Here is a 27949-nt window from a genome sequence, read left to right as displayed (position 1 = left end):
GCCACGGCCCCCACCCTTGGGATGGCCGTCGGGTCTGCCGCTGGCCTCCGGCAGTACCCGACATCTCTCCTGGCCACGGAGGCTCCCTAGGAGGTCGCAGGGGGAAACAGGTGACCTGGCTACAGTTATATTTCATTTGGGTTGACAGTTGAGATTTGTCATACAGATACCTTGCTATTTCCTTATCCCTGAGTATTTACTAGCACTGAGATTTCCAGTGTTTAGTGTGTCCTGTTTTGACAGTCTTTAATTGTTCTGCTGAAGGCCCATGCCAGTCTGGATGGTTCCTTCAGTGCATATTAGCAGAGAGCACAGAACACCAGGAGCTGCATGCAGCTATATCTCACCATCAGAAGCAGCATCGGCAGCATTTGACACTGACTGTACCTTATTCATACACACACACAGGCACTGAACGGCTGGCTGCAAGGGCAGGGAATGCACACCCACTTCTGCCCTGTCTTGCTACTCGCTGCACACACACAGAATCACTAGGACTGTGATGTTTTCAATGTGATGTCCCTCTCCCCAGCCTATTCTTCCTTTTGATAGTCTTTAATGTGGACATCGTTGCCAGGTCCGATCTCCTTCCTCCTTCCTCCTCCCTTCTCCCTCCTCCCTCCTCCCTTCCTGTCCATTGGCAATTCAGCATGTCAGCGACACACTGCTCTGCTTCCTCCCGGTTACCCTCCATGATCCCTGGGCTCCTCTCCTCTGGCCCCGGCAGCGCTCAGTCAGCGGGACACAAGGAAGGGGAGGGAGGAGAGAGGCTGAGCAGCGGCTCACTGAGTCTGATTTAAAATCCCCACGTCTGCCTTCTTGCTACACCTTTCACTCTAGCACCGGAAGATCTGCGGCAGCCATCTTGCTATACCCATGGCAGCTGACGTGTGGGGGTAACGGCGGCCGTTAGGAGCGGCGCCGGCGGTTATCGCCGCCGCCGCATGTCACAGCGGGTGTGGGGGGGGGGGGAGCGGTGGCTGTTAGGAGCGGCGGCGGCCGCCGCAGGTCACAGTAGATGCGGGGGGAGGATGGGGGAGCCGTGACGTCACTTCCGTTTCACATTTCGCCCCCAACTCTCCCGTTTTACTCCATCAGAATAGGTGCCACTAAAGAAGTTTCACTTCAAAAAGAGAAAGCGCCCAAACATAGTGCGTTGCTGTTATAAAACCAAATACAATTTATTCCAAAAAGCTCACAAATGAACACTCACAAACAAAGTAAAAATAAAGGCATCTTATGAGATACTGTATACTCATGCTCCAGCCGGCCCAACAGGATCAGAACTCACAACCTCTGCTATTCTGGGCAGTATTTTTTTAGTGTACAATAGTTCTTCAGATTTCCACGTGTGGATCGGATTTAGGTACAAAATCCGTGGATCCTATGTGTAGCACCCTGCTACATTTCTATGGCCTGGCACGTCAGTCCTGGTACAGTAAAAGCAGGCAGTGCCAGGGTTAATAAGCCACAAGCTGCTGAGATCACATCATAGCAGTTTATAGGCACATGTCTGGGCCTGTGAGCTGCTGGGACCACATGACAGGATGAGGGCCTGGCTACAGTTGATTCTGCCCAGTCACTGGGGCAGACTAGCCTGGCTCCTCCTACTGTATAAAGATGTGGGTTCCTCCAAATGAAGTGCAGTGCAGTGCTCCTTAGGGAGTATGTGTTCATTCCTATCTAGGGGTGAGGCCCTGTCATCCCCAATGGGAGGAGGGGAGTAGATGTGTCCAGTCTACCTAGAAGCCTCTGGCTTCAAGGGTAAAGAACACCACACATATCCAGGGAGAGGGGGATCCCAAAGGAGTTTCCTGCGTGGGGTCTTTCTCTAAGAGAGGGACCCCAGGTAATACACCCGCAGTTCCAGGTGAAGCTGAGCAGACCAGGCAGGCTAGAACCTAGAACAACCCTCCTGACCTTGGTTAACAGACGGGTATGAGATTCCGGAAGATGCAGGGTCCTAGAACATAGGTAACCATCAGAGGCTACGCTTACAGGGAGGAACCATAGGTGGAACCATACTCCCTGTGCAATATAGGTCTTGAGGTTCTAGTGTTCCCATGTCTGAATGTATCTCCTTTCTGGAGGGGGAGAGGTTACTCTGGTGTAAGGCCCTATTAAGGTTCCCCTGAAAGCCTGTCCTGATGCTGCTATCTTGTCCTATGCTATTTGCTTTAGCTAAATACTTATTCATTGATTCAGTGTGTGGGTTCCTAGAGACGTTCAATAAACATCAACAAGTTGCAAAGTTCCTGGCACCCCACTGAGCTACTCAAAATATGAGCAGGTCTAACCCTGTCATAAAGATATATGTATGGACTGTTATGCATGTACACGCTATCTCTATGCAGCCGGGTGGGACAGGGGTGTTACATATATCTCTATATGTGTCCCATGATCAACAGAGAAGGGATTATACAGATAACATTAAATAACTGTCACACCATATACGGTTAGAGCAGTTACTCTATCTCAGAATGTGATCATCCTGTATTCTGAGTCACATCACATCAGCCAATCAGGATTATTAGCCCAGAGCTTTAATGCCCAATGTGATGGAGCTGTAATTATAAGATTGCAGTTCTGTGAGAGCAGTAACAGTGCCAGCCCAGAGGAGACTGCAGGTCCCAGCAGCCAGTCCCAGCAGCCGGTCCCAGCAGCGTGTCCCAGCAGACTGTCCCAGGAAACTGTCCCAGAAGAGTGTCCCAGTAGACCGTCTCAGCAGCCTGTCCCAGCAGCCGGTCCAAGCAGCCTGTCTTAGCACTGTCCCAGCAAGGATTTTTGGTAGAGTCAACCAAGTTACAGGAGCAGAAAGGAGCCTGTTTCACAGAGGGGGGTATATCCACAGTGAGACGATCTGATCTCCTCAGCTGAAAGAGAAGAGATGAGCAGATCTAAATGAGAAGACACAAGGTATTCCAATTAATTCATTTTATATTTGGGGTGCGATAGAGATATTCAGTATTTGAGATCTACCCTGTTGTGATTTGTAACATTCAGGACCAGGGAAGCAATGCGGAGATGTGCAGGCTTTAGTAGATTGAACTGATTATTGTAATATGGTGAAAGGGTTAAAATAATGTGATTAATGGTTAAAAAAGCGCATAATTATTTTATCAGTCATTTTTGATAGCGTAACCTGTAAATGTTAATAAAAATAAGAAATGTAGTCTAATTATGTTACATCTAACTAATAAATCCCGCAGTGTTATTATTAAAATATATTCAAATATTTATACACACACACACACACACACACACACACACACACACACACACACACACACACACACACACACACACACACACACACACACACACACACACACACACACACACACACACACACACACACACACACACACACACACACACACACACCCAATCTCGCCAGTCTGAGATACAGTACACTGGACACATTTGTGAGGTTTGAGCTGTCTGACACTTTATTTAATAGTTGGGGAATACTTAATATGATGATAGTTGTTCCTTTGCATACCAAATAGCATGTGCATATTGCACAGAGCTGACACAGTGACTGTTTGGGGGGTTGCTGTAGGTTATCTGATACATTCCTTATCTCATAGATTATTAGTTCTTTCTTCTCACAGTTTGCAGGAACTGACTGTATGTTACTGGTAGGTACTGGTAAGGCGTTAATACATCTTAAAGGGCTAATGCGTATCGTCCAGTCTCACTAACACAGAGTTACTGACGTCCGTTACTGATTTTGATAACATTACCGTATAATCCCTGAGATAATGACATTTTGAGGTTCTGGCCCTATAAGGTTTTTCCATAATTTGATTAAAACAAAAACACATTTTTAGCACCAAAACCCAAGTGAAAGTTCTCCCCTTCCTCTGCGTGCTCCAGAGACACATTTCTCTGCGTGGGAAAGATACATATTGTTCTTTACGTTGCAAACCAATGTCACTCTCTGTATTAGTAACACACTGCTACAGATGTAGCAGACTTTACTGCCCCTGTTAAGCCTGAATATCATATGAATACCATACAAATATATACATTCCCGTTGCATTAAAGGGCACGAACATACAAGTTATGATAGTTCCAATGGCGCACGTGGTAACGCGTCATTAATACAACTCCTCATGTTAAAGGGTTAATAATGTCTGTTACTGCTGCTGCTGCGCCAGCCTTTATTTTAACACTTCTCGGGGGCGTAGCGGTTGCATCTTCTGAGTTCCACGTGCAATAAATTGGGCATCCCCGCATTCATGCCGCATTCGCGCCGCCCAGCACCCGCGGTTGATCTGTTTAATTATAAAGGTTCGGATTTAATTGGGGGAAATTCTTCGCGTAACCGCCAGGTGGCAGATATTCATGAATTGCAATTAATTCTAATGTGTACACTACTGTATATCTGTATGACTGTTACAGACACACATTGTTGGTTTGATGCACACATGTGTTTACACAAATTACACTATTCTGTACATCATATTAAGGAAGCAGGTCAGAGGTTTTTTTGGTGATGGAAAGTTGAAGAATAGTTGCAGGTTGTGATACATTTTAATGGGATAACATGATAACTGTTAAGTGAGGGAATGAATGTACAGAGATTCCAGGAACCTTGCAGTTCTCATCTACTAGTAACTAGTAATTAGTGTCTCCAAGGTACTAAGCAATACTACAGTATATGTGCCATGTGCAAACCCGAGGGAGCAGTGGGAGCTTGGGGATTAATGCATTGCTGAAGATTTGGTGTAGGAACAGATGTTGGGGGGGGGGGGGGGAGGCTAGAGAACTGGGGGATCATTCTCTAAGAAGTGCTGTCCTTTTATAAGAGATTGTACACGCCTGAAGAAAGAGAGATCTGCTGTGTTGGTTGGGATGATGACTATAAGGTTGGAGACGATCTTAAACTGGGGGGTTGGTGGGTGGGAGCCAAGCAAGAAATAATGGGAAAGACCTAATTGATTGGAATTGGGAGATAGTTATGGTTGGGGGTGGGATCGTTCAGCCAGGGGGTGATTCACCAAGGTCTGATGGCAGATCATTTACCTGATCCAGAATGAACATTTTTTAGTTGATCCTCAACAGACATTAGTCATTTACATCGTGGCATTAACCCTCAACTGTCTAAATTTAATATAGGTTGAACTTGATGGACATACCGTATGTCTTTTTTCAACCTCATCTACTATGTAGCTATTTACCTAAGTGACATCTCTATGGAAACATGATTACAATCACAGTAATTGCTCCCATGAGGCCTTAAGATGCATTGGAATAAAGCAGAGGTGGTAAACTCCAGTCCTCAAGGGCCACCACAAGTTTAGGTATTCAGGATATATCTGCTTCAGCACAGGTGGCGTAATTAATGTCTCAATCAAAGATTGAGCCACCTGTGCTGAAGCAGGGTTATCCTGAATTCCTGACCTTTGGTGGTGGCCCTTGAGGACTGGAGTTGGCCACTCCTGCAGTAGATGTTTGGTGACCTACGGTAATGTGAATGGCTGCGTTGAGCTTGATACTGAGCACAGTGTGAGTGCTGCGCTGAGAGCACAGAAACGAGGAAGTCATCACATGTGCTGTATATAATCTTCCAGTCTCACTCACTCCCATAGCCACCAGCTGTTGCATAATATCTACTCTCATAGTGTGCACCTCAATAGTTACTGGGGATCTCACTCCTGCATTTAGTTTGTTTTCAGTACAAGGGCAGTGAGTTCTATTTAGTGACCATTATAATGTATTGAGTAGTTAGCATGCTCCTGCCTACACATTATACATTTTTCTATTGAGATACATTTATTTGTGTTAAAAATGCTATTTTTCCATTGGTCAATGTATCTATTGTTACACTTTTTTAATGTGGCTTTATTAATATGTGATGAGTTTGTATGTGATGGAGTGATAGGGTTATTTATGTATTCTCGTTTTGTGCAATTTTGTTGGGGGAGTATTTGATATTATTTTATAAAGTGAAAGCTCAATCAGTTCTGAGTACTCACCATATTCTTCTTTGTACTTTATATTCCTTGTGTTTGGCAGGAGAGCAGCCAGCATGGAGACGCCTTTTCCACCTGTTTATCCCACCAACAACAGCACTGAGTACAGATTTAAGTATATGGAGACTTATTTATTCATTATATATGTCATACCAATCCTAAACATCACTTGTTTCAGTATCACATTCATCCTGGGGACTATAGGTAATGGTTTAGTCATCTGGATTGCCGGCTTCAAGATGAAGACAGTCAGTGCCGTGTGGTTCCTCAACCTAGCCATGGCTGACTTTATATTTAATATCTTTCTTCCCTTCGAGATCACAAAGTATTATATGTGGTACCACTGGCCCTTTGGCCAAATACTATGCAAGGTCAGCATCACCATACTGTTCCTAAACATGCTTGCTAGTGTCTCTTTCTTAACAGTCATCAGCATTGACCGCTGTGTGTCCATCTTGTGGCCGTTTTGGGCCAAAATACACCGGACACCCAGGTTAGCGTCCACCATTGCAGTATTTATTTGGGTGTTCTCTCTGATCATCAGTGCCCCAAATCTGGCTTTTTATAATGTCCATAACTACTATAACAATTATTCTAGGTGTTATCTGGACTATGCAGTTCCTCCCTCTGATGATAGAACAATTGACTATAACAAATGGAATAAATGGAATGTAAGGAACCAGGCTATGATTATCACAAGGTTTGTCTCCATGTTTGTGATCCCCTTTACCATTATCCTGGTCTGTTATGGTTTTATAGTTTTCAAAATAAATAGAATTAAAAGGTCTACTAGGTCTCGGCGACCTTTCAAGGTTATCAGTGCCATTGTGGTCTGCTTCTTTTGCTGCTGGTTTCCATATCACATATGCCCAATTATATTATCCCTGAATAACACAGATTTTTTTGTTTCTATGGCACCTGTCTCCATTTGTACTTGCCTGGCTTACTCCAACAGTTGCCTCAATCCCATCCTCTATGTCTTCTTGGGCAAAGACTTTAAGGACCACTTTAGGAAGTCCATACCGGCCATGTTGGAAAATGCCTTTAATGAGCGGTATGACCAGGGCTGTAAGGAAGGAGATGATGACGCTGATACTAAGGTGGAGCTGGATACTTCATGTTGACCTTGAGTATCTTTCTTCCTCTCTGTTCAACTAGTCCACTGACTTATAAACCTGTATCTTGAATTTTAATCAAAAGATCAAGTCACCAAACAATGAACCGCAAAGTAAAACAGTGATTACATTACCAGTGTTATGCACGTTACCACTGAGCGACTCCTTGTCAGGCTGCTGTCCCAAATTAACGCAGGCACTGGTTTGGGAGACATTGTCTGTGCAGCTAGTGTTAAAAAGTGCAGAGACAAAGAGAGAAAGCACTGAACAAAGGCACAGAGGGGTCTATGTATCAAGGGAAATGTGGGGCAATTCTGGGGCATTAACATATCTGCAGCAGATGAATGAGAGTTCTAGTCATGTGAATGTGGGGATTGTTCTCTGTTATACATGTAGCACAGATTCCCCCCCCCCCCCCAGAATTGCACCACTTTTGCCTTTATAAATAGACATTAGAGCAATGTTTCCCAACCAGGGTTCCACGCAGCTTGGGGTTCTGTTAGAGGATGGGAAGGTTCCGCTGCACCCTGGGGTTCCATGATAGAATCAAAATGGGTCATGGAAATTCCCCATTCTCCCAGGATAGGGAGAGAACAGGGCAGTTGCTAGTGTGCTGAGCAGTTTCCTAAATCCTCATTGGCTGGGAAATGCAGCCAAACAGTAGGAGGTGTCAGGAACTTGAGTTGTGGCTGCCAGAGGATGAAGCAGCATGGGCAGGAGAGAGGCTGTGTGTCTGTATGGCCTGTATGTATTTGTTCTGTGACTGTCTTTGTGTGTGTGTATTCTGTCACTTTCTCTGCCCTGTGGCTTATTTTACTCAATATCTAGCTCTGCCCTGTGTCTCTGTGACTGTCTCTGTCTCTTTCCTGTGTCTCCTGTGATGGTCTTTCTGTCTCTAACCTGTACCTGTCTGTCTCTGTCCTGTGTCTCCTGTGATTGTGTATATGTCTCTGTCCTCTACCTGTCTGTCTCTGTCCTGTGTCCTGTGTCTCCTGTGTCAGTTTGTCTCTGTGACTGTCTGTCTTTGTCCTGTGTCCTGTGTCTCTTTCTGCACTGTCACTGTGACTGTCTGTCCCTGTCCTCTGTCTCCCATGTCTGTCTGTCTCTATCCTCTGCCTGTCTGTCTCTGCACTGTGTCTCTGTGACTGTCTGTCTCTGTCCTGTGTCTCCTGTGACTGTCTCTGTCATGTGTCTCTAGAAAACCCTGACCTACTGTATTAGGAGAAGGGAAACATGACCCTTGGCCCGAGGGGCTGTCGCCCAGTGGCTTACCTCTCTCATACTTTGGCCACATCCCCAAAAGGTTCCCACCCACCCACACATGTGGTGTAAGGTTTATGTGTAATGTTATGTTTATGAGTAATGTTATGATTGTGTTGTAAATCTTTTCTTTGAAAAAAATAAAATACAAAATGAGTTAGAATCGTTAGGGTTAAAGGTGTTGGTGGTGTTATTACATTTCATGTCACAGCTGGAGGGGTGTGGACTGGTCAGCTTTGCCCGGGTGGTAAATGTGGTGGAATGTGAGAGGTCCAACAGGATGCGGTCTTGGGTCAGGGCCAGTTGTGTTGGGCCCAATGGTGTATTCATACGCTGGGAAAACTGAACTTTGGCCTAGGAAAACCCTATCCTTTATATTGCTGCCCTGACTTTTGCTGCACCTTGGCTGAGGAAAAGCCTGTGTTTTCTGTTTATTGCACTTTGGCAAAATAAAAGCCTACATTAATATTCCCAAAGCAGGTCTCCTGTCTTCACATCTGCACACATCGCCCACACGTTGGTTGCATTAATAGGGAATGTGATGTAGTCATTGGGACATTTCTATGTTTCCCTTTTTACATTTACAGAGAAAGCACAATGTTTGGGGGTCATAGCCCCTTCATCAGGTGGGTGATGGCTGGGATACCTTGATGTGCACAAAAGACACCAGTGTCTTGAAATTGTAATGTTGCTCGTCTCTGAGTAGGAAGCGGACCCACAGGGCTGAGGTAGGGGTATAAAATTACCGACCAGAGTCAGGGGAAATAGTCTTGTTAGAGTAGTTGTGATCAAGCAGAGGTCAAGGCAGGCGGCAAAGGTTCAAGTAGCAGACTTTACTGCCCATGTTAAGCCTGAATACCATACAAATATATTCATTCACATTGAATTAAAGGGCACGAACATACAAATTATGATAGTTCCAATGGCGCACGTGGTAACGCGTCATTAATACAATGCCTCATGATAAAGGGGTTAATAATGTCTGCTACTGCTGCGCCAGCCTTTATTTTAACACTTCTCGGGGGCGTAACTGTTGCATCTTCTGAATTCCACGCGCAATAAATTGGGCATCCCCGCATTCATGCCGCATTTGCGCCGCCCAGCACCCGCGGTTGATCTGTTTAATTATAAAGGTTCGGATTTAATTTGGGGCAATTCTTCGCGTAACCGCCAGGTGGCAGATATTCATGAATTGCAATTAATTCTAATGTGTACACTATTGTATATCTGTATGACTGTTACAGACACACATTGTTGGTTTGATGCACACATGTGTTTACACAAATTACACTATTCTGTACATCATATTAAAGAAGCAGGTCAGAGGTTTTTCTGGTGCTGGAAAGTTGAAAAATAGTTGCCGGTTGTGATACATTTGTATGGGATAACATGATAATTGTTAAGTAATGGAATGAATGTACAGAGATTCCAGGAACCTTGCAGTTCTCATCTACAAGTAACTAGTGTACTGTCACGCGCACTGTCTCTAAGGTACTAAGCAATACTACAGTACATATGCCATGTACCCACCTCAAACCCACCGTAGCAAACTTAACACCCTCTACAATTCAATTTGTCGTTTTGATCTCCAATGCAACTACAACACACATCACTGCGAAATGCTCAAAGAACTAGATTGGTCATTACACAAGTACAGTATAGGCGCAAAGTTCACCTTTCCTGTCTTGCCTTTAAATTCTTTATGGGCAAGCTACCCAGCTACCTGAACAAGCTCCTCACCCATACCACATGCAGCACTTATCACCTAAGATCAGACTCCAAAAGACTGTTCATGGTCCCAAGGCTCAACAAAGTATCCGGCCGTTCCTCCTTCTCTTACCGTGCACCCCAAAACTGGAACAACCTACCAGAGACTTTCACATCCACCACCAGTTTAAGTTCTTTCAAATCTAAGGCGGTCTCACATTTTAATCTGGTCTGTAACTGTTTCATACGCTCATAATATATATTTTCTTTAACTGTGCATGCAATGTCTTGTATATAATGTATACCCTGTTCATTTATGTCACTGTATTTGTAAACATGTATTATTTGTCTTAACTCTGTGCCCAGGACATACTTGAAAACGAGAGGTAACTCTCAATGTATTACTTCCTGGTAAAATACTTTATAAATAAATAAATAATGTGCAAACCAGAGGGAGCAGTGGGAGCTTGGGGATTAATGCATTGCTGAGGAATTGGTGTAGGAACACAAGGTTGGGGGGTGGGGGAAAGTAGAGAACTGTGGGATCCTTTTCTAAGAGGTGCTGTCCTTTTATTAGAGATTGTACATGCCTGAAGAGAGATCTGCTGTGTTGGTTGGGATGATGACTATAAAGTTGGACATGATCTTAAACTGGGGGGTTGGTGGGTGGGAGACAAGCAAAAAATACTGGGAAAGACCTAATTGATTGGAATTAGGAGATAGTTATGGGTAATGGTACTGAGGTTGTGGGTGGGATAGTTCAGCAAGGGGGTGATTCACCAAGGTCTGATGGCAGATCATTTACCTGATCCAGAATGAACATTTTTTAGTTGATCCTCAACAGACATTAGTCATTTACATCGGGGCATTAACCCTCAACAGTCTCAATGTGATATAGTTTGAACTTTATGGACATACAGTATGTCTTTTTTCAACCTCATCTACTATGTAGCTATTTACCTAAGTGACAGCTCTATGGAAACATGATGACACTCACCATAATTGCTCCCATGAGGCCTTAAGATGCATTGGAATAAAGCAGAGGTGGTAAACTCCAGTCCTCAAGGGCCATCACAAGTTCAGGTATTCAGGATATATCTGCTTCAGCACAGGTGGCGTAATTAATGTCTCAATCAAAGATTGAGTCACCTGTGCTGAAGCAGGGATATCCTGAATTCCTGACCTGTTGGTGGTGGCCCTTGAGGACTGGAGTTGGCCGCCCCTGCAGTAGATGTTTGGTGACCTACGGTAATGTGAATGGCTGCGTTGAGCTTGATACTGAGCACAGTGTGAGTGCTGCACTGAGAGCACAGAAACGAGGAAGTCATCACATGTGCTGTATATAATCTTCCAGTCTCACTCCCACCCACCCAGCCACCAGCTGCTGCATAACATCTGCTCTCATAGTGTGCACCTCAATAGTTACTGGCGATCTCACGCCTGCATTTAGTTTGTTTTCAGAACAAGGGCAGTGAGTTCTATTTAGTGACCATTATAATGTACTGAGTAGTTAGCAGGCTCCTGCCTACGCATTATACATTTTTTCTATTCAGATACATTTATTTGTGTTAAAAATGCTATTTTGGAATTTGTCAATGTTTGTATTGTTGAACTTTCTTAATGTGGCTTTAAGCCTTTTAATATGTCTTGTATGTGATGAGTTTGTATGTGATGGAGTGATAGGGTCATTTATGTTTTCTCTTTTTGTGCAATTTGGTTGGGGGAGTATTTGATATTATTTTATAAAGTGAAAGCTCATTCAGTTCTGAGTACTCACCATATTCTTCTTTGTACTTTATATTCCTTGTATGTGGCAGGAGAGCAGCCAGCATGGAGACGCCTGTTCCGCCTGTTTATCCCACCAACAACAGCACTGAGGACATATATACATATGAAGATCTGGAGACTTTGTTATTGAATATGTTTCACATGCCAAACCTATACATCACTTGTTACAGTATCACATTCATCCTGGGGACTATAGGTAATGGTTTAGTCATCTGGATTGCCGGCTTCAAGATGAAGACAGTCAGTGCCATGTGGTTCCTCAACCTAGCCATGGCTGACTTTATATTTAATATCTTTCTTCCCTTTGAGATCACAAAGTATTATAGGAGGTACCACTGGCCATTTGGCCAAATACTATGCAAGGTCAGCATCACCATACTGTTCCTAAACATGCTTGCTAGTGTCTCTTTCTTAACGGTCATCAGCATTGACCACTGTGTTTCCATCCTGTGGCCTTTTTGGGCCAAAATACACCGGACACCCAGGTTAGCGTCCACCATTGCAGTATTTATTTGGGTGTTCTCTCTGATAATCAGTGCCCCAAATCTGGCTTTTTATGATGTCCAGCATGACATCACTAACAATGTTTCTACTTGTTTTCCTGACTATGCAGTTTCTTCCTTTGATGATGAAACATTTGACGATAATAAATGGAATCTAAGGAACTGGGCTATGATTATTACAAGGTTTGTCTGCATGTTTGTGATCCCCTTTACCATTTCCTGGTCTGTTATGGCCCCATAGTTTTCAAAATAAGAAGAATTAAAAGGCCTACTCCGTCTCGGCGACCTTTCAAGGTTATCAGTGCCATTGTGGTCTGCTTCTTTTGCTGCTGGTTTCCATATCACATATGCATGATTAGAAACTCCATAATTGGCATAGATTCCGCAATTACTGTTATACTTTACTCCATTTCTATGATATTGGCTTACTCCAACAGTTGCCTCAATCCCATCCTCTATGTCTTCTTGGGCAAAGACTTTAAGGAACGCTTTAGGAAGTCCATACCCACTATGCTGGAAAATGCCTTTAACGAGCGGTCGGACCAGTCCTACAAGGAAGGAGATGATGACGCTGATATTAAGGTGGAGCTGGATGCTTCCTGTGTAGCTTGAGTATCTTTCTTCCTCTCTGATCAACTGGTCCAGTAACTTCTAAACCTGTATCTTGAATTCTAATCAAAAGATCAAGTCACCAAACAATGAACCGCAAAGTAAAACAGTGATTACATTACCAGTGTTATGCACGTTACAACTGAGCGTCTCCTTGTCTGCTATAAAGATTTACACGAGTACTGGTTTGGGAGACATTTGCTGTGCAGCTAGTGTTAAAAAGAGCAGAGACAAAGAGAGAAAGCACTGAACAACGACACAGGTGCCTATTCTAGTATCCTCGATAACCAACTCATCGAGGTTTTTGAGCTGTTCTCACAAGGTAGTTATTCAGAAAGCCTCGATAAGTTGATTAAATTGTGCGGTGAAAGCATTTAATCGGGATTTCTGGCTTCTGGCCAAACACTTGGCGCGGTAGCCGGCGAGAAGCACCAAATCGCAATGTTTATAAAATCGTGCAATTCTATTAGCCTTGATAAATGTAACCCCTAACAAACATAACAATTAAATTAAATGCCTAAACAATCCGAAAATGTAATTAAAAAAAGCCATAAAAATACATATTGTTTTATTTTGAATGGGCAAATGCACTATTATCCATATCTGGATAATAGTAATTTTGCCATTACTGTATGTGTTGGGGGGGGGGTTGTTGGGGGTAGAGGAGGTGGATATTATGGTCGTTGTATTTTTTAATGATTCTTGGGGGTATACGGATTGGGTGAAGGGAGTAGTTCCCTATGAGTGGGAGGTTATGTCTACCGGGTGGGTAGCAGGAGTGGTTATCCCCTTCATTACCATAGTGGTTCCCACTACTAGGAAGTGAAAGGGGTTAACCACTGCCGGAACCTTCTCGGCAGGCCTAACCACCCACCCAGGGCAACTACACCCTTCATTCCCCCCCCTCAGCCTCCAATTAACATGCTATTCAGGTTTCACCCCTTCATTGCCTTAGCGGTTATCTGCTATTTTTATTTTATATTCATTGGTTATAGCTGTTTTAATTAAAATTTTAAAAGTAGTGTCGCGTTGATTTGAGGTCCATGGTCCCCCTGCTTCCTGAGATACAGGCCCCATTATGGGGTGCCGGTATCCCTTGCAACATTTAAATACCCCGCGTCACGTGACCGGGACCTTAAAACGGTTGGGAGATACCTGCACCCCATACCATCCTGACACTTGCGTTCCGTTCAAGGGTGTCTTCTCGCTACTCCCTTTGTTTCTAAAGCCCTCTCACACCTTAAACCTTTCTCACTGACTGCCCCACACCTCTGGAATGCCCTTCCCCTCAATACCCAACTAGCACCCTCTCTATCCACCTTTAAGATCCACCTTAAAACACACCTGCTTAACGAAGCATATGAGTAAAAATGTAGACTTGGTCCCAAATACCATTGATACAGTCTTGTCAGTGTTTAAAAACAGTTTGTTTTGGGAAATCCAATTTTCAAGTCTCAAAACTCAGATTGAAGTATGAACACTGGAGTTTGTTAAGCAAGATAAAATGACCAACAGTATCAAAAGCCTTTGCAAAATCTATGAATATTGCACCAGTGAGTTTTCCCCCGTTCCATTTCAATATGGATTTCATTGTAAACTTTTAGCAGGGTAGTTACGGTGGAGTGTTTGGGGCGAAAGCCAGATTGGAATTGGCTAGGGAAATTTGTCTTGGTATAGTAATCGCTTAATTGGGAGTGAACACATTTTCCCATGACTTTGGATAGTATTGGGAGAAGAGAGATTGGCCTCTAGTTTGAGACAGTGTTTTTGTCCCCACTTCTGAAGATTGGGACAACTTTGTCAGTTTTCCAGGTATTAGGGATATGGCCTGCAGACAGAATACACAAAGGAAGCAATTAGTTTGGCAATGGCTGGGGCAGCAAGTCTTAGGAACCTAGATTGTAGTGTAAGGTCCACATTGGCTGCTTAGTTATTAGTAATTTGAGGAGCGATTGTGTAATCTTCTCTTCGGATAATGGGACAAATTGAAAATGGTGGGCGGTGACGGGAGGGGGTGGGGCTATGGAGGTACTCACAGAATGAGATTTATGTTTGTGGTTTGGGTTACGTTTAGCTAATAAGTTAGTGGCACACCCACAAAGTAATCATTGAATGCATTTGCAATGTCAGTGGAATTTCACAGATTAATGCCCTCCTTATTGATATACCTTGGGTGTTGATGGCTAGAAGGCTGGAATTGTGGATAACTTTCCAGAAGTTAGCTGGGTTTGATGTATTCTGGTGAAGATTGTCAGAGTAATATTGTGCTTTTGCATTAATGCCGCTATATAAATAAAGACATTCATACATGTATACAATAAAAAAACACTGCGATCGCTGGTGAGATATGCACAGGGAGAGGCAGCTCTTTCTGTGCAGCTCTGCAGCCAGATCGCATGGAAGAGAACTTTGTGGGAGTCTGCGATCTCATGGCTGCTGTCCCGAGTGGTTTAGGCATTCGCCTGCTGCACGGTTTGAGAGGGTTTCAGATTTTTTCTGATTACCGTGATAACTCAACTGACAAACCGTTCGGCGGGAACATGCCAAACCTTCCGAGGCGGCAGCAAACTCATTGATGATACTAGAATAGGCCCCACAGAGGGGTCTATGTATCAAGGCAAATGTGGGGCAATTCTGGGGCAATAACATATCTGCAGCCGATGAATGTGAATGTGGAGATTGTTCTCTGTTGTACATGTAGCACAGATTTCCCCCCAGAATTGCACCACTTTTTCCTTGATAAACCGATACTAGGGCAATTTTCCCAACCAGGGTTTCACAAACCCTGGGGTTCTGTCAGAGGATGAGAAGGTTCTGCTGCTCCCTGGGGTTCTGTCAGAGGATGAGAAGGTTCTGCTGCTCCCTGGGGTTCTCTCAGACGATGAGAAGGTTCCGCTGCACCCCGGGGTTCTGACAGAGGATGAGAAGGTTCCGTTGCACCCTGGGGTTCTGACAGAGGATGAGAAGGTTCCGCTGCACCCTGGGGTTCTGACAGAGGATGAGAAGGTTCCACTGCTCCCTGGGGTTCTGTCAGAGGATGAGAAGGTTCCGCTGCACCCTGGGGTTCTGTCAGAGCATGAGAAGGTTCCGTTGCACCCTGGGGTTCTGTCAGAGGATGAGAAGTTTCCGCTGCTCCTTGGTGTTCTGTCAGAGGATGAGAAAGTTCTGCTGCACCCTGTGGTTCTATGAGAGGAACAAAAGGGGTCACATAATTTCTCCATTCTCCCAGGACAGAGATTAGAGCAGGGCAGTTGCTATTGTAAAAAAACAGTGATGGTGCAGCTAATAACGTGATAATAGTGATAAAATTATATTGTAATATAGTGAATATATAAATATGTAAACAATAATGGTGACCTTATAGGTGTAGCTTCACATTAAGTGCGTCTGCAGCCCTTCTAGAGAGGTGGCTCAGCAAACAGCAAACGCTTGTTTTTACATTTATTGATGTACGCAGAACTTATTCTCTTTTAGTAAAACTGACATTTTAAACTGTAAATCACCAGTTGCTATTGTGCTTGGCAGTTTCCTCCATTCTGTTAGCTGCTGCTGGGTAATGCGGCCAATCAGGAGGATGTGCCTGGAGCTTAGGGTGTTGCCAAGCAGAGTATGAAGTAGCATTGGCAGGAGAGAGAAGCTGTGTGTGTGTGTGTGTGTGTGTGTGCGTGTGTGTGTCCTGTGTGTATTTGTTCTTTGACTGTCTTTGTGTGTGTATTTGTTCTGTGACTGTCTCTTTCCTGTGGCTTCTTTTACTCTCTGTCCGTCTCTGCCTTGTGTCTCATGTAACTCTGTCTGTCTCTGTCTTGTGTCTCCTGTCTCTGTCTCTGTCCTGTGTCTCCAGAAACCCCTGACCTATTAGGAGAAGGGAAACATGACCTTTGGCCCGAGGGGCTGTTGCCCAGTGGCTTACCTCTCTCTTCCTCTTTCCACATCCCCAAAGTTTCCCCCCCCCCTTTTGGGGTGTCAGGTTTATGTGTAAGGCTAAGGCCCCGGTCACGGCGCTCTAATGCGCGCCCGCGCTTTCGGCTGCGCGTTCCGGCGATTCCCCGGTCTGCAGCTCACTGCAGGAGCAGAGACCGGGGGGGGCGTGCCGGAGGAGTGACGGGGGCGCGGCCATGACGTCACCCGGCAGGTTCGCCCTCATTGGCTGAACCGCCGGGGGGCGTGCCTAGCCGCTTGACACGAGTTCCTGCTCTCAATTCTATTGAGAGCAGGAGTAGCTCTCGCGCGAGCGCTGCGGCCCCCCCTCGCAGCGGGCCCGGCGTCGTTGCGGGGAGGGCTCTGGTGAGCGCAGCGTCCGTCACAGCGGACGCTGCAGCATGCAGCGGGGGCAAGGCCTAATGCTATGTTTATGCGTATTGTTATGATTGTGTTGTAAATCTTTTCTTATTAAAAAAAAACGAGGAAGAAAGGTTAGTGTGACGGGAAAGGGTAACCAGGCTACACAAATAAAGATTAAGCCCTCTGGTTGCCCGTGGGTCCCTGGCAGCTACCTAGCCCTATAAGCCAGGGGCCAGGTACAGTATCATTGCATGAAAAGTTAAAGTGACCCCGCTTTCCCACTTCCCATGTTCCCTTTACCCCAGACTCATGAAACTTGCTGTGAGTAAGTTTTAGGTGGGATATTTGGGTAAGAATGCAATTATTTTGTTTGCAGGCGTTCGGGGTCTGGAGCTACCGATAGTACCTTCATTCTACCCGGCGAGCAGGCACTATTTGCCGGTAGACGAGTAGAATTACATCGGGGCAGTCCAGCATTCCCCAGACTCCTGCTTTTCGAGCCCCGATATCCCAGTCCTAAGTTCCTTACAGACATGAGTCTCCCCAATGTCCCTCATGTATTAAAGTATGTTTTATTATGTTTAATCCATTTCTTATAAGGTTCCATACAGGTTGCCCGGGCATCCAGTTAAGGTGCCAGCAAGCAGTAATCTGCATAGAGTCCGTAGTTACAGAGTTACATAGTAGATGAGGTTCAACACATGCTAAATTTAGACAACAGATTTTAACTGCCCTTATTGTAAAGAACCCTTTCCTTTGTTGCTGGTGAAATTTCCTTTCCTCCAACCTTAAGGGATGGCCCCGAGTCCTTTGTACTGCCCGTGGGATGAATAGTTCTTTTGAAAGCTCCTTGTACTGTCCCCGAATATATTTGTATATAGTTATCATATCCCCTCTTAGATGCCTCTTTGCTAAGGGAACTAAATCTAATTTAGCTAGCCTCTCCTTATAAGATAGATTGTCCATCCCCTTTATTAATTTGGTGGCTCATCTCTGCACTCTCTCTAGTTCCACAATGTCTTTTCTAAGGATTGGTGCCCAAAATTGTACTCCATATTCAAGGTGTGGTCTTACTAATGCTTTGTAAAGGGGCATAATTATGTTTACTTCCGTTCCATCCATTGCCCGTTTAATGCAAGAAAAGATCTTGTTTGCCTTTGCAGCTACTGCATGACATTGGGCACTATTGCTAAGCCTGCTGTCTATCAAGGATTCCCCCAATTTATCCCCATTTTATTTTCAAAGAGGAGAGGATGTCCAGAGGTTTGAAAACATTTGGTGGGCGAGGGAAGGGTGAATGGAGAGGTCCGGACTACAAAGGGCACCCTGTGGGGACACCTTTTGTAGTTTCCAGACTTGGAGGAGCCAGCCCCGCAGGTGGCAAAGAGTTAACCAGCGAGGATGCAGCCATAGAGTCTGCTGTCACTTTGGCTAAAATCATATTTCCCGCTCACCCAGCTTTTCGAACCTGCTGGGTACGCCTACTCCTCTTACGTCAGCTGGGGACAAGCCCCTCTTTCTATTGGCTGACGGGGAGGAATTCCCATGCTCCGATTGGCTGCTCCTTCCCCCTCTATTCTGGCGATAGCCCAGCGGAGTGTATGTAAGGTGCTGACAAGAGAGGGAAACAGTCCATCCAAGCCAACCAATGAGGTGAGTCAATGAAGCTAAGGCGGGCTTTTCAAAACTGCTCTGTTCGAAATAACAGATCAACCGGCTTCGTTTTGAAGTCTGAAAAGTTTGCCTCGCAGAGACTAAGTCCCGTCTTTTGCGCCCAAGTTCTCAGAATTGAACGGAGAGGTCGGGGCTAGGAATTGTAGCCGAAAAGAGGACTGGGAGAACCAGGGGTATATCCCGGTCAGGGTAAGCACATCCAAGCTTGCGCCTTGCACCTAGCTTTTTCCCCCAGACCCCCAGTAAGTGTATTTTTAACGTTTTTTGTGTATTTTTTCTTGTTGTACATGGGTCTACCTAAATAAACGCAATCTATTTTTACTATCATGTTTTGCCTAATGAATGATCCCGGTAATCTATAAATGGGGTAAAAAGTACCTGGTCACATGTGACAGTTAGGGTTTAAGGTGTTGGTGGTGTTATTAAATTTCATGTCACAGCTGGAGGGGTGTGGACTGGTTAGTTTTGCACGGGTGGTAAATTTTGGGGAATCTTGAGAGGTCCAACAGGATGTACTCTGGTCGAATACCGGTGGCTGCATTTGTACTCTTGGGTCAGGGCCAGGTGTGTTGGGCAATGTACTGTTAGAAATGCCCCATTAGATACCCCAGTAGCCAGACACACCATTGTGCCCATAAAAGGGATACTAGTGTTCTGCACTTTACTGCACTTTACATATCTGCCAAGGTTCCCGCAAAGAAGATTGGGAAAAACACCTTCTACAGCCTGACTGCACGTGGATTTTCGACTTAGAGACATTGAACACATTAGGTTTAAATGAGGGATTAATTTATTCACCAAATCTGTAAAGATCTGGACGATTAAGATATGTATCGGTCAATAATCTGCATCTTTCTTTAAGCATAAGGGATCAGCCATTAAGAACTAACATCAAGCAACTAGGTTGGTAGAAACTTTTAGTGATGGGTTTGGGATCCAGGTATATAGGATTAAATGCAGTTATGGACCGTATTGTCTGTAGAGGCGGTTCACCTAGACGCAGTTCATGCCTACACCCTACATATAACACTGTCGTGAAAAGTGTAGACATTTTAAGATGCGTGTAAGCAAATAGAAGCCTTCACATCAATATGAGAGAACCAAATAGGCTATTCTGCCTCAGAAATACATGCAAGGGTGTATATATGTTACCCACATAATGATTGATATGGCTGCACAAATTCCCTGGCATACTTGTTCCACACAGGGCATTAGCTGTTTTTGATCTAATTCGTTATTTTAATAAGGATGAGATTGTATCTGCTATCTTTCCTTTACTATGCGTCTTATTTGACCACGGGTAGTGGGCATGGCTGGAGTCTCCTATGATTATGACGCTCTTTGATGCATCCTTAACACGCCCTCTATTTTGGCTATTTAGGAGGAGACTGTACTGACGGTAGTTACTCTTCCCCTGAAGAAGCGTACCTAGTTACATGAAACGGCGTTGGGATTTATGGATGTCACGACGGTGGCGTCTGGTGGTGGGACGTGATGCGGAGGCAGAGGAGTAACATGCTGCAGCTTGTAATCTGGTTGTATAGCAATGATCCACTTGATTTTTAATGGCAGGAAGTATTAGGCAGCTGACCTGGCAAAAGTACTCTTAATATTATCTGGCGCAAACTCTGGTTGAATGCAGCCACTGTGGCTAATTATGGCTAAATATTGATGCATGCATTTATTAGGCAGGAAACAAATCTGATACATTGCTGTTATCATACGCTGCACTATTTACTGCCAAGACTACAGGGTTTGTTCTTTCCCTATGTACCTGTAATTAGGATACTCCTCATGACACTGCCAGGGATAGCCTGAATACTAAGGCTGTGGACTCCGCTTACTGTCTCTACAAAGGTTTAGAACAAACACCATGGCTAAAATAGCATATACAAAGGCAGTATTTATGCATGCATAGGGAACACACTTGACACACCCATGCTGTTATGCTGCACTAACTACAGCTGGGACTGCAGAGTGTGCTGTCTTTATATACAACTGGATTTGTGATAACACTGGAACTGTCTGAACCCCAGGGCTCTTCCTTATGTTAAATGTGAGTGTCATATAGTGAACCTGTATTCAATTGGTTATACATTTGTTCACCATTTTCCTTATCAGGTTTACCATACCAGCAGTTGATGGAGTTAATGGCTGTGTAACATCAAAGTGTAACATTTAAGTGTGTGGAGTTAATCTTGGAGTTGAAATTGGAGATGAAGATTGGAGATAGATCTGGACTCTGAACAACAACTATACAACTGTGAGAACTTTACTTTCTTAAAGCTGTGATTAATTGTACTCTGCCTATCCTCCAATAACTGGGAAGCCTCTCCTCCTGTATCTCACTATGCCCTCCTTATTGCTTTTTCTGTTTACTGTTTCCTCACTCCTTGGTGAATGTCCCTGTTCTCTCCACCTTCCCCACTCCCCACTGTCCCATTATTTATACACCTCTTTCCCAACAACTTCTTTACCCCTCAATAAAAAACACCAACACAAATCCTCTATTCACACCCTCTATCTACTCCTTCCTGCTGCTGGGGATCTCCCCTAAGCCTGAAGCCAGACATACACACCTGATCTCACCCACGACTCTCTGCCATCTCTTCCCCTGTAAATGGTGTTAACCATTTCATTTAACACTAACCAACCTTAAAACTCACCCCACAAATCAAGCATCCCAATAGCCTGCACTCATGGCTATTGTCCCACAGTCACTTATACCGCCCATTGTGGCCAAGCACACCCATCTACAGCATTCTACATTCCCTCAGCTGCTGTCTCTGTAAGTTTCCCCTCAAACCTCTTAGATTGTAAGCTCTTAGGGGCAGGGATTTCCTTTCCTATTGTCTGATTTTGCTGCACTTATTGTATTATTATAATTCCCTGTACTGTATTCTTTGTGAAGTGCTGAGTACACTTTTGGTGCTATATAAATAAAGACATACAATACAATGGATTACATTTTAAATGGGTTCAATGTAAAAGCCTGTGCATTTCCATTACAGCTGAGTATCCGGTTCTCACCACCGGGGTTCTTAAAGATTCACACACTTATTGTATAACACACACAGTGATGTTAATAACATTGTATTATTTTTGTTGTAACCCTGAGGGGAAGTTTTCATGACCAGTCTCTAATTAATTTATCCTGATATAGCCTAGGCATAAATGCGACCTCCATATCTTTATACAAACTGTTGGTTACCATATTAGACTCTACCAACTCTGTTAGGAGTCTATGAATCCCCCGCCCTTTGCATGAAGAATATTTCCTCACATTTAGCCGCCACGTTCAGAGCAGGGCCTCTTGTTCTCTCACACTTCTCTATTTCCCACCTTGGTGAAACCCCTGATATATGTCATGGTTTCTACCATAATATTAATGTGCATCTGATCCTAGAGACTTAGCTACCCGAAACAGTGGGGATAAAAAGTGTCCATATATAAAGTGCACATAGAAGTTTGTTTTGACACATTGTTCTATTTTCTGTTTGTATAAAATGAATGAACTGTTTCCTACATTTTGCATCTCAGACATGGCTGATTTTTTTTTTTTTTTACCTCAAACACAAGATATGAAAATGACGAATAAAGACACAAAGTTTGATACATCTCAGTACAATCTGTGCATCAGTTACCTCCTCCCGATCTCCTATTGACACTTCACAAATTGCAAGCGGATACACATGGCACTAAACTTGGAGCAAAGACCTTTGTACATTGATACAAAGAGACAAAAGATGAAAATGATGCAAAAAATGGGAATAAAGTGTGGCAGAAATAGTAAATTAAACAGTCATCGAAAGAAATGGGGTTTCTTTTATCTTTGATAAATCTGGTTCTTATTTGTGCCCCACATTTGCTACCAGAAGACTTTAATATATAACTCCCCATGTGAAGTTCAGCACCAGATACTGATCCATGTTTGGGAGATAGTGCAGCTGTTTGATAGATACGGATCCATGCTCACAGTAGGAGATAGCTGTTAGATAGATACGGGTCCAAGCTTACAGCAGGAGATAGCTGTTAGAGATGACAATGTCCATGTTTGGTTAAAGCAGTTATTTTATCTAAGAATAAAATCACGTTGTCCTGTAGACCAATCAGAATGATTCACATAAAAAGTTCTCCCCTTGTGAGGATCATTGAAGCTTTTGGCTGCGGCTCTGAGAGACACAACAGAGCAAAGCCACAGAGGTGAGCAGGTCCCGCAGAGTTACCTGGTAAGGAGGGGTGTGGAACCAGAGAGAAGTGCTCATGGAAAAGAGGAAATGCAGAGTAAGGGGGTCACCTGTTATTTCATTTTAACTGTAAAGGGAACAGGTCTTCTAAGTGTGACTCTGTGGGTATGAGTGCGGGGATGCAGAGATTATTGGGAATCACTCACCTATCCTATCACTTGTATCTCCAGTTGGGAGTGTGCAGCCAGTATGTGAGTGTAGAGATACATAGCTTGTGACACGTAATGCTGCGTGACATAAGAGATATCATCAATGTCCTGATCTGCAGTATAAACATGTTATGGTGTAATAAAGTACTGACAGTGTGCACCTCTAGGTAATAAATCCTCAGATACATAGGGGGTTATGCATTAAACTGCAATAGTGCCAATAGGGAATCGGGACACTATTGCATGGAAGGTACAATTGAGCTCAATGGTATGTTCCCTGTGTTAGTGCCCCGATGCCCCCTTTGAATCTTAATTTTTATTCATCCAAACAATGCTGCATATGGCCCTTCCCCAGAGATATTACATTGGAGGTTTCTGCATCACCCAACATGACAGAATAAGTGCTGCAGATATAAAGGTTTCAGTCTTTAATGCTGAAATCCTTATAACTCATAACAACATGGGATAAAAATAACAATGTACCCTGCTGATGTTTCCCCAGTCTGAGAGTAGGTAGGGTACATTCCTGTATCCCTCAATTATGAGTGCAGTAGATCAAAGCCTGGCATCTCAGTAATGTTCTGTGAGGGGGGCACAGTGTGCGGATCCTGGTACCTTAATAGTAAGCATGAAATGAGAAGGGCACAAGAATGAGAGACCCAGCATTGCCAGTCTGTGCATTCATGCATCTAATTATCGGTATCAGAAAGTCAGCTGTAATGGGGTTAGTTTTATACATGCCTAACAGGACAGAGTGCCAGCTCTTCAGGTTAATATCCCATATATAGAGGCCCTCTGATCTCAGGGAGGCGTATTAAACTTGTGTTACATGGACGTGCTGTTGTGTTTCTCATCTCGTGTTACCAACTATCTCTCAATCTAACATATAACTGCCCTTTCTTACCATAGTTTGCAGAGGAATGTGACAAACATCTCTTAATCCCCTTTATTCCCCTAGGGCATGATGGTCTAAATTCACTAATGATCAATAAATGAAAAATTGGGAATATTAGTGTTTAATGCCAATTTTATTTATTAACCTATTCACTAATTCTTTATCACCAGTGGTGAAGCAGTGAGAATGAGATTTTACTCCTGCAATAGGCTGGCAATATTTTTTCGCACAATGTATGCAAATGAGCACGCAAATTAATTCAAATGTGTTACCTGTTCCCCCATAAATAAAAATGTGTTGTATTATATATTAAATATTTCATTTATTAAATCAGTTTTTTAGGCCATATGCAAATACAATGACACAAATGGAAACATACTTTGCCTGGCATCTTTAGTGCACCAAAAGCTTAAAAGAATCTATTCAAAGTCGCGTCAGTTCTGTATTATAGATAACATTTTAGTTTCATAATATTAATCTCTGTATTTTCTTGCACATGACAGGACACTGCTAGAAATGGAGACTTCTGTTCATCCTGTTCCTTTCACCTTCAGTAGCCCTGAGACCAGTGTTCCAGAGGAGGATCTGGAGAAGGGTTTTCTGTTTATCGATATCTTCCACTTGATGCAAGTAATATGTATAATTTTCTTCAGCATAACATTCATCCTAGGGATTATAGGGAATGGCTTGGTCATCTGGATTGCTGGTTTCAAGATGAAGAAGACGGTCAATACCATATGGTTTCTCAACCTGGCTGTGGCCAACTTTGTATTCAACATCTTCCTTCCACTTCAGATAACTGAGTTTGCTATGGATGGTCACTGGCCCTTTGGTCGGATAATGTGCACGGTCATCTCTACTGCAATTTATCTAAACATGCTGGTCAGTGTCTCTTTCCTTATGGTCATCAGTGTTGACCGTTGCACCTCTACCCTTTGCCCGGTATGGTCAAAAAATCATAGGACACCCATGTTAGCTTCCATCATTTCAATTGTTATCTGGGAGTTGTGTCTGATTCCCAGTTCCCCGTACCTTGCTTTCTATGATACTGAGCATGACCCTGAGCATGACCCTGATGAGAATATCTCCATCTGTTATATTGTATATGTCTCCTGGAATAACGGGACCACATTTGACTATCTCACATGGAGTCTGAGGAATAATGCTATGTCAATCACCCAATTTGTGTCCATGTTCCTGATCCCTTTCTCCATCATTCTGGTCTGTTATGGTCTCATCGCACTCAGGCTGAGGAGAAGTAAAAGTCTATCCAGGTCTTGGAGACCTTTCAAGGTTATGATTGCCATTGTGCTTTGCTTCTTCTGCTGCTGGTTCCCCTTCAACTTCTGGCCTCTATTGAAAATCATGGACATTGAAACGGACTGGACTTTTGATTTCCTATTTCTTAACATTTCCAGTTGCCTGGCTTTCTTCAACAGCTGCCTCAATCCCCTGCTCTATGTCTTTATCGGTCGTGACTTCAAGGAGATCTTAAACAAGTCAATTCCATTTATTCTGGAAAATACCTTTAGTGAGAGGTGTAACCATGATTTTGAGGGTCAAGATGATCAGACCATGGTTGAAACCGAACTGGAAACTTTCCAGCCATGAGTTCTTGTAGAGATCCCCCATCATACTGGGCACTTCCACATTAGTCAGTGTGTTTAAACCTAGATTCACTGACTGTCCCGTGTGCGCCTTTTAATAAACGGAAATAAATAAATCAGGAATAACAATGAGAGGAGATAACTATAAAATATAATTTCGTTTGTGTCAATCATTATCTGGTTTTAGTATTTAAGATGTTATTTGTATTATGTGTATATCTTTATATATAAAATAGTGCAATATGTATTTAATACTTGGCCTTTGTAAAGCAAAAGAAGTGCATGTAATTTTACACTTAATTTGTGCAAATAATGCTATTACAGATCAATACTGATACAATAATCTATACAATAATGTATAAGAGCATCAAATAGAAATGTAATCGCTGGGAAACAGGAATCCCAGCTGTAAGCTCAGATTCCCACTAATCATTAGAGATGTGCGAGTGTCTTCAATTTTACTTTGCAAACTGTGTTGGATTTTGTTTTCATTTTGCATTTATGAAAAATGTTATGTTAGTTCACATTGCTCAGAACTTCACCAATATCACAAATGTTTTCATATTTTGCCAATTCCATAGAATTTTGCCACTTCTCACCAGAATATGGCAGTGAAAGGCAGGATATAAAAGACCCTGTGACCTCACTCATTGAACTTTAATACTTGGGGATTCTTTGCAAAGATTGTCATTTTTGCACATTTTGTACAAAAAATAAACTGCAAATGATGCACAAATGTTACCTATATCTGCACTAACCAAGCTCATCTTCTGTGATTATCATCATTCCTACAGCATCTCCAAGTACAGCAAAGTCACCGTGTATACATGTGCGTCCTGTTGGGGAACATGAGTTTGTCGGTGCGTGGCCAGGGGGACCTGCACAGAACAACTGGGGTTGTCATCTATCTGTAACCAGAAATTGTGTTTGCACAATCAGTCACCCAAAATATAAACTATTTATCCTGATTTTTGCCATCTAATCTGTAAATGGCAATCATGATAATACACTGCTTCAGCACAAACCAGGGCAGCAAGAACGGGCAGGGAACTGGGTTACATTACATACATATGAAGATCATAAACCAGCTCCCAATTCTCCAGAATATATAGTGAGAACCTTCTGATCCATATTGTGTGAGGTGTACATTAACTCTTTTGAGACACTATACATGATGACGAGTTTTTTGACAGATGACCATGACTTTGATGAGTGGATGAATGAGGCAAAAGAAACCTTTTTGGTTACATCCATACCTAGTGCAGAGACCCCAGTAGCAGATATCAAAAGTTTTTTTAGGGATTTAGAAAGAACTTACAGCTCAAGAACTAAAATTTGGTGGGAAGTGGTAAGTCTTGAAAATTATGTCAAAACCGACTTGGTCCCAAGGGGCCTTAGAGTAAAGCTCCCACCTTCTCACCAAATTACTGATGCAACTTTTCTCTCCAATTGTAATAAGATTTTACTCCAATGCTCAGCACAACTAATGGGCCTTTTGGTTGAATATGAAACAAAAAAACTAGACACAGTGAAGGCTGAAATTAAAGTCCTTTTGGCAGATATGAATAAATGGAAACCTGATCCAACATTTGAATCTTTGGAAAATAAATTAAAAACAAACATAGAAAAAATAAAAAAAGATATAAAAGATAGGAAACACAAAAAATATATTCGTGATTACGAAGATTTCAAAGAAGGGGAAATTTTCCATTTCAAAAGTAGATATCGGCGCTTACAACCCTTATCCAAAAACACAGGAATCTTCCACAGAATGGGAGGTCTCGGCTAGCGATACAGAAGTAGACCCAGGTACACATATACAGGGCATTTTCAATTCAGGATTTGAAACCCCCTTTCCCCTACCCCAAAGGACGGAGACTTTTTTTTAGAGAATCCGGGTCTTTTCCATATACCAGCCACAAGAGGAAAACCAGGAGGGGAAAGGGAGGACTATTTACGGGACCGACAGAGGTGGGCTTACAAGGAACCTCCCAAGAGGGCCAGACGAATGAGGAGACACAGGTGATCAATTTGTCTACCAAAATCTTGACTAAATATCACACTAATCTTCTATCTAAGGGTCTATCATTTTGCCCCACTAACCAATTAGACCACTTTGAATGTGTCAAAGAT

At 43.3% G+C, this 27949-nt stretch overlaps 2 protein-coding genes across 2 annotated transcripts; both read left to right on the top strand.

Annotated features, from left to right (window-relative positions):
* The first annotated feature begins 2602 nt into the window (after positions 1–2602).
* LOC142475727 (uncharacterized) lies at positions 2603–16152 on the top strand. Its single transcript, XM_075581471.1, is given in 5 exon segments — positions 2603–2916; positions 6025–6681; positions 11881–12569; positions 12572–12957; positions 15736–16152. Coding segments are annotated over 4 exon segments (2136 nt in total). The 5' UTR covers positions 2603–2916; positions 6025–6037.
* A 6929-nt stretch (positions 16153–23081) lies between these two features.
* LOC142475724 (formyl peptide receptor-related sequence 1-like) lies at positions 23082–26472 on the top strand. The gene is made up of 2 exons (XM_075581468.1): positions 23082–23147; positions 24713–26472. The coding sequence occupies exon 2, from the start codon at positions 24726–24728 to the stop codon at positions 25818–25820; it is 1095 nt and encodes a 364-aa protein (XP_075437583.1). The 5' UTR covers positions 23082–23147; positions 24713–24725; the 3' UTR covers positions 25821–26472.
* Positions 26473–27949: the final 1477 nt, after the last annotated feature.

Source organism: Ascaphus truei, unplaced genomic scaffold (assembly GCF_040206685.1).
Source record: "Ascaphus truei isolate aAscTru1 unplaced genomic scaffold, aAscTru1.hap1 HAP1_SCAFFOLD_1340, whole genome shotgun sequence".
Taxonomy (NCBI): Eukaryota; Metazoa; Chordata; class Amphibia; order Anura; family Ascaphidae; genus Ascaphus; species Ascaphus truei.
This window is presented reverse-complemented; position numbering and strand designations above follow the sequence as displayed.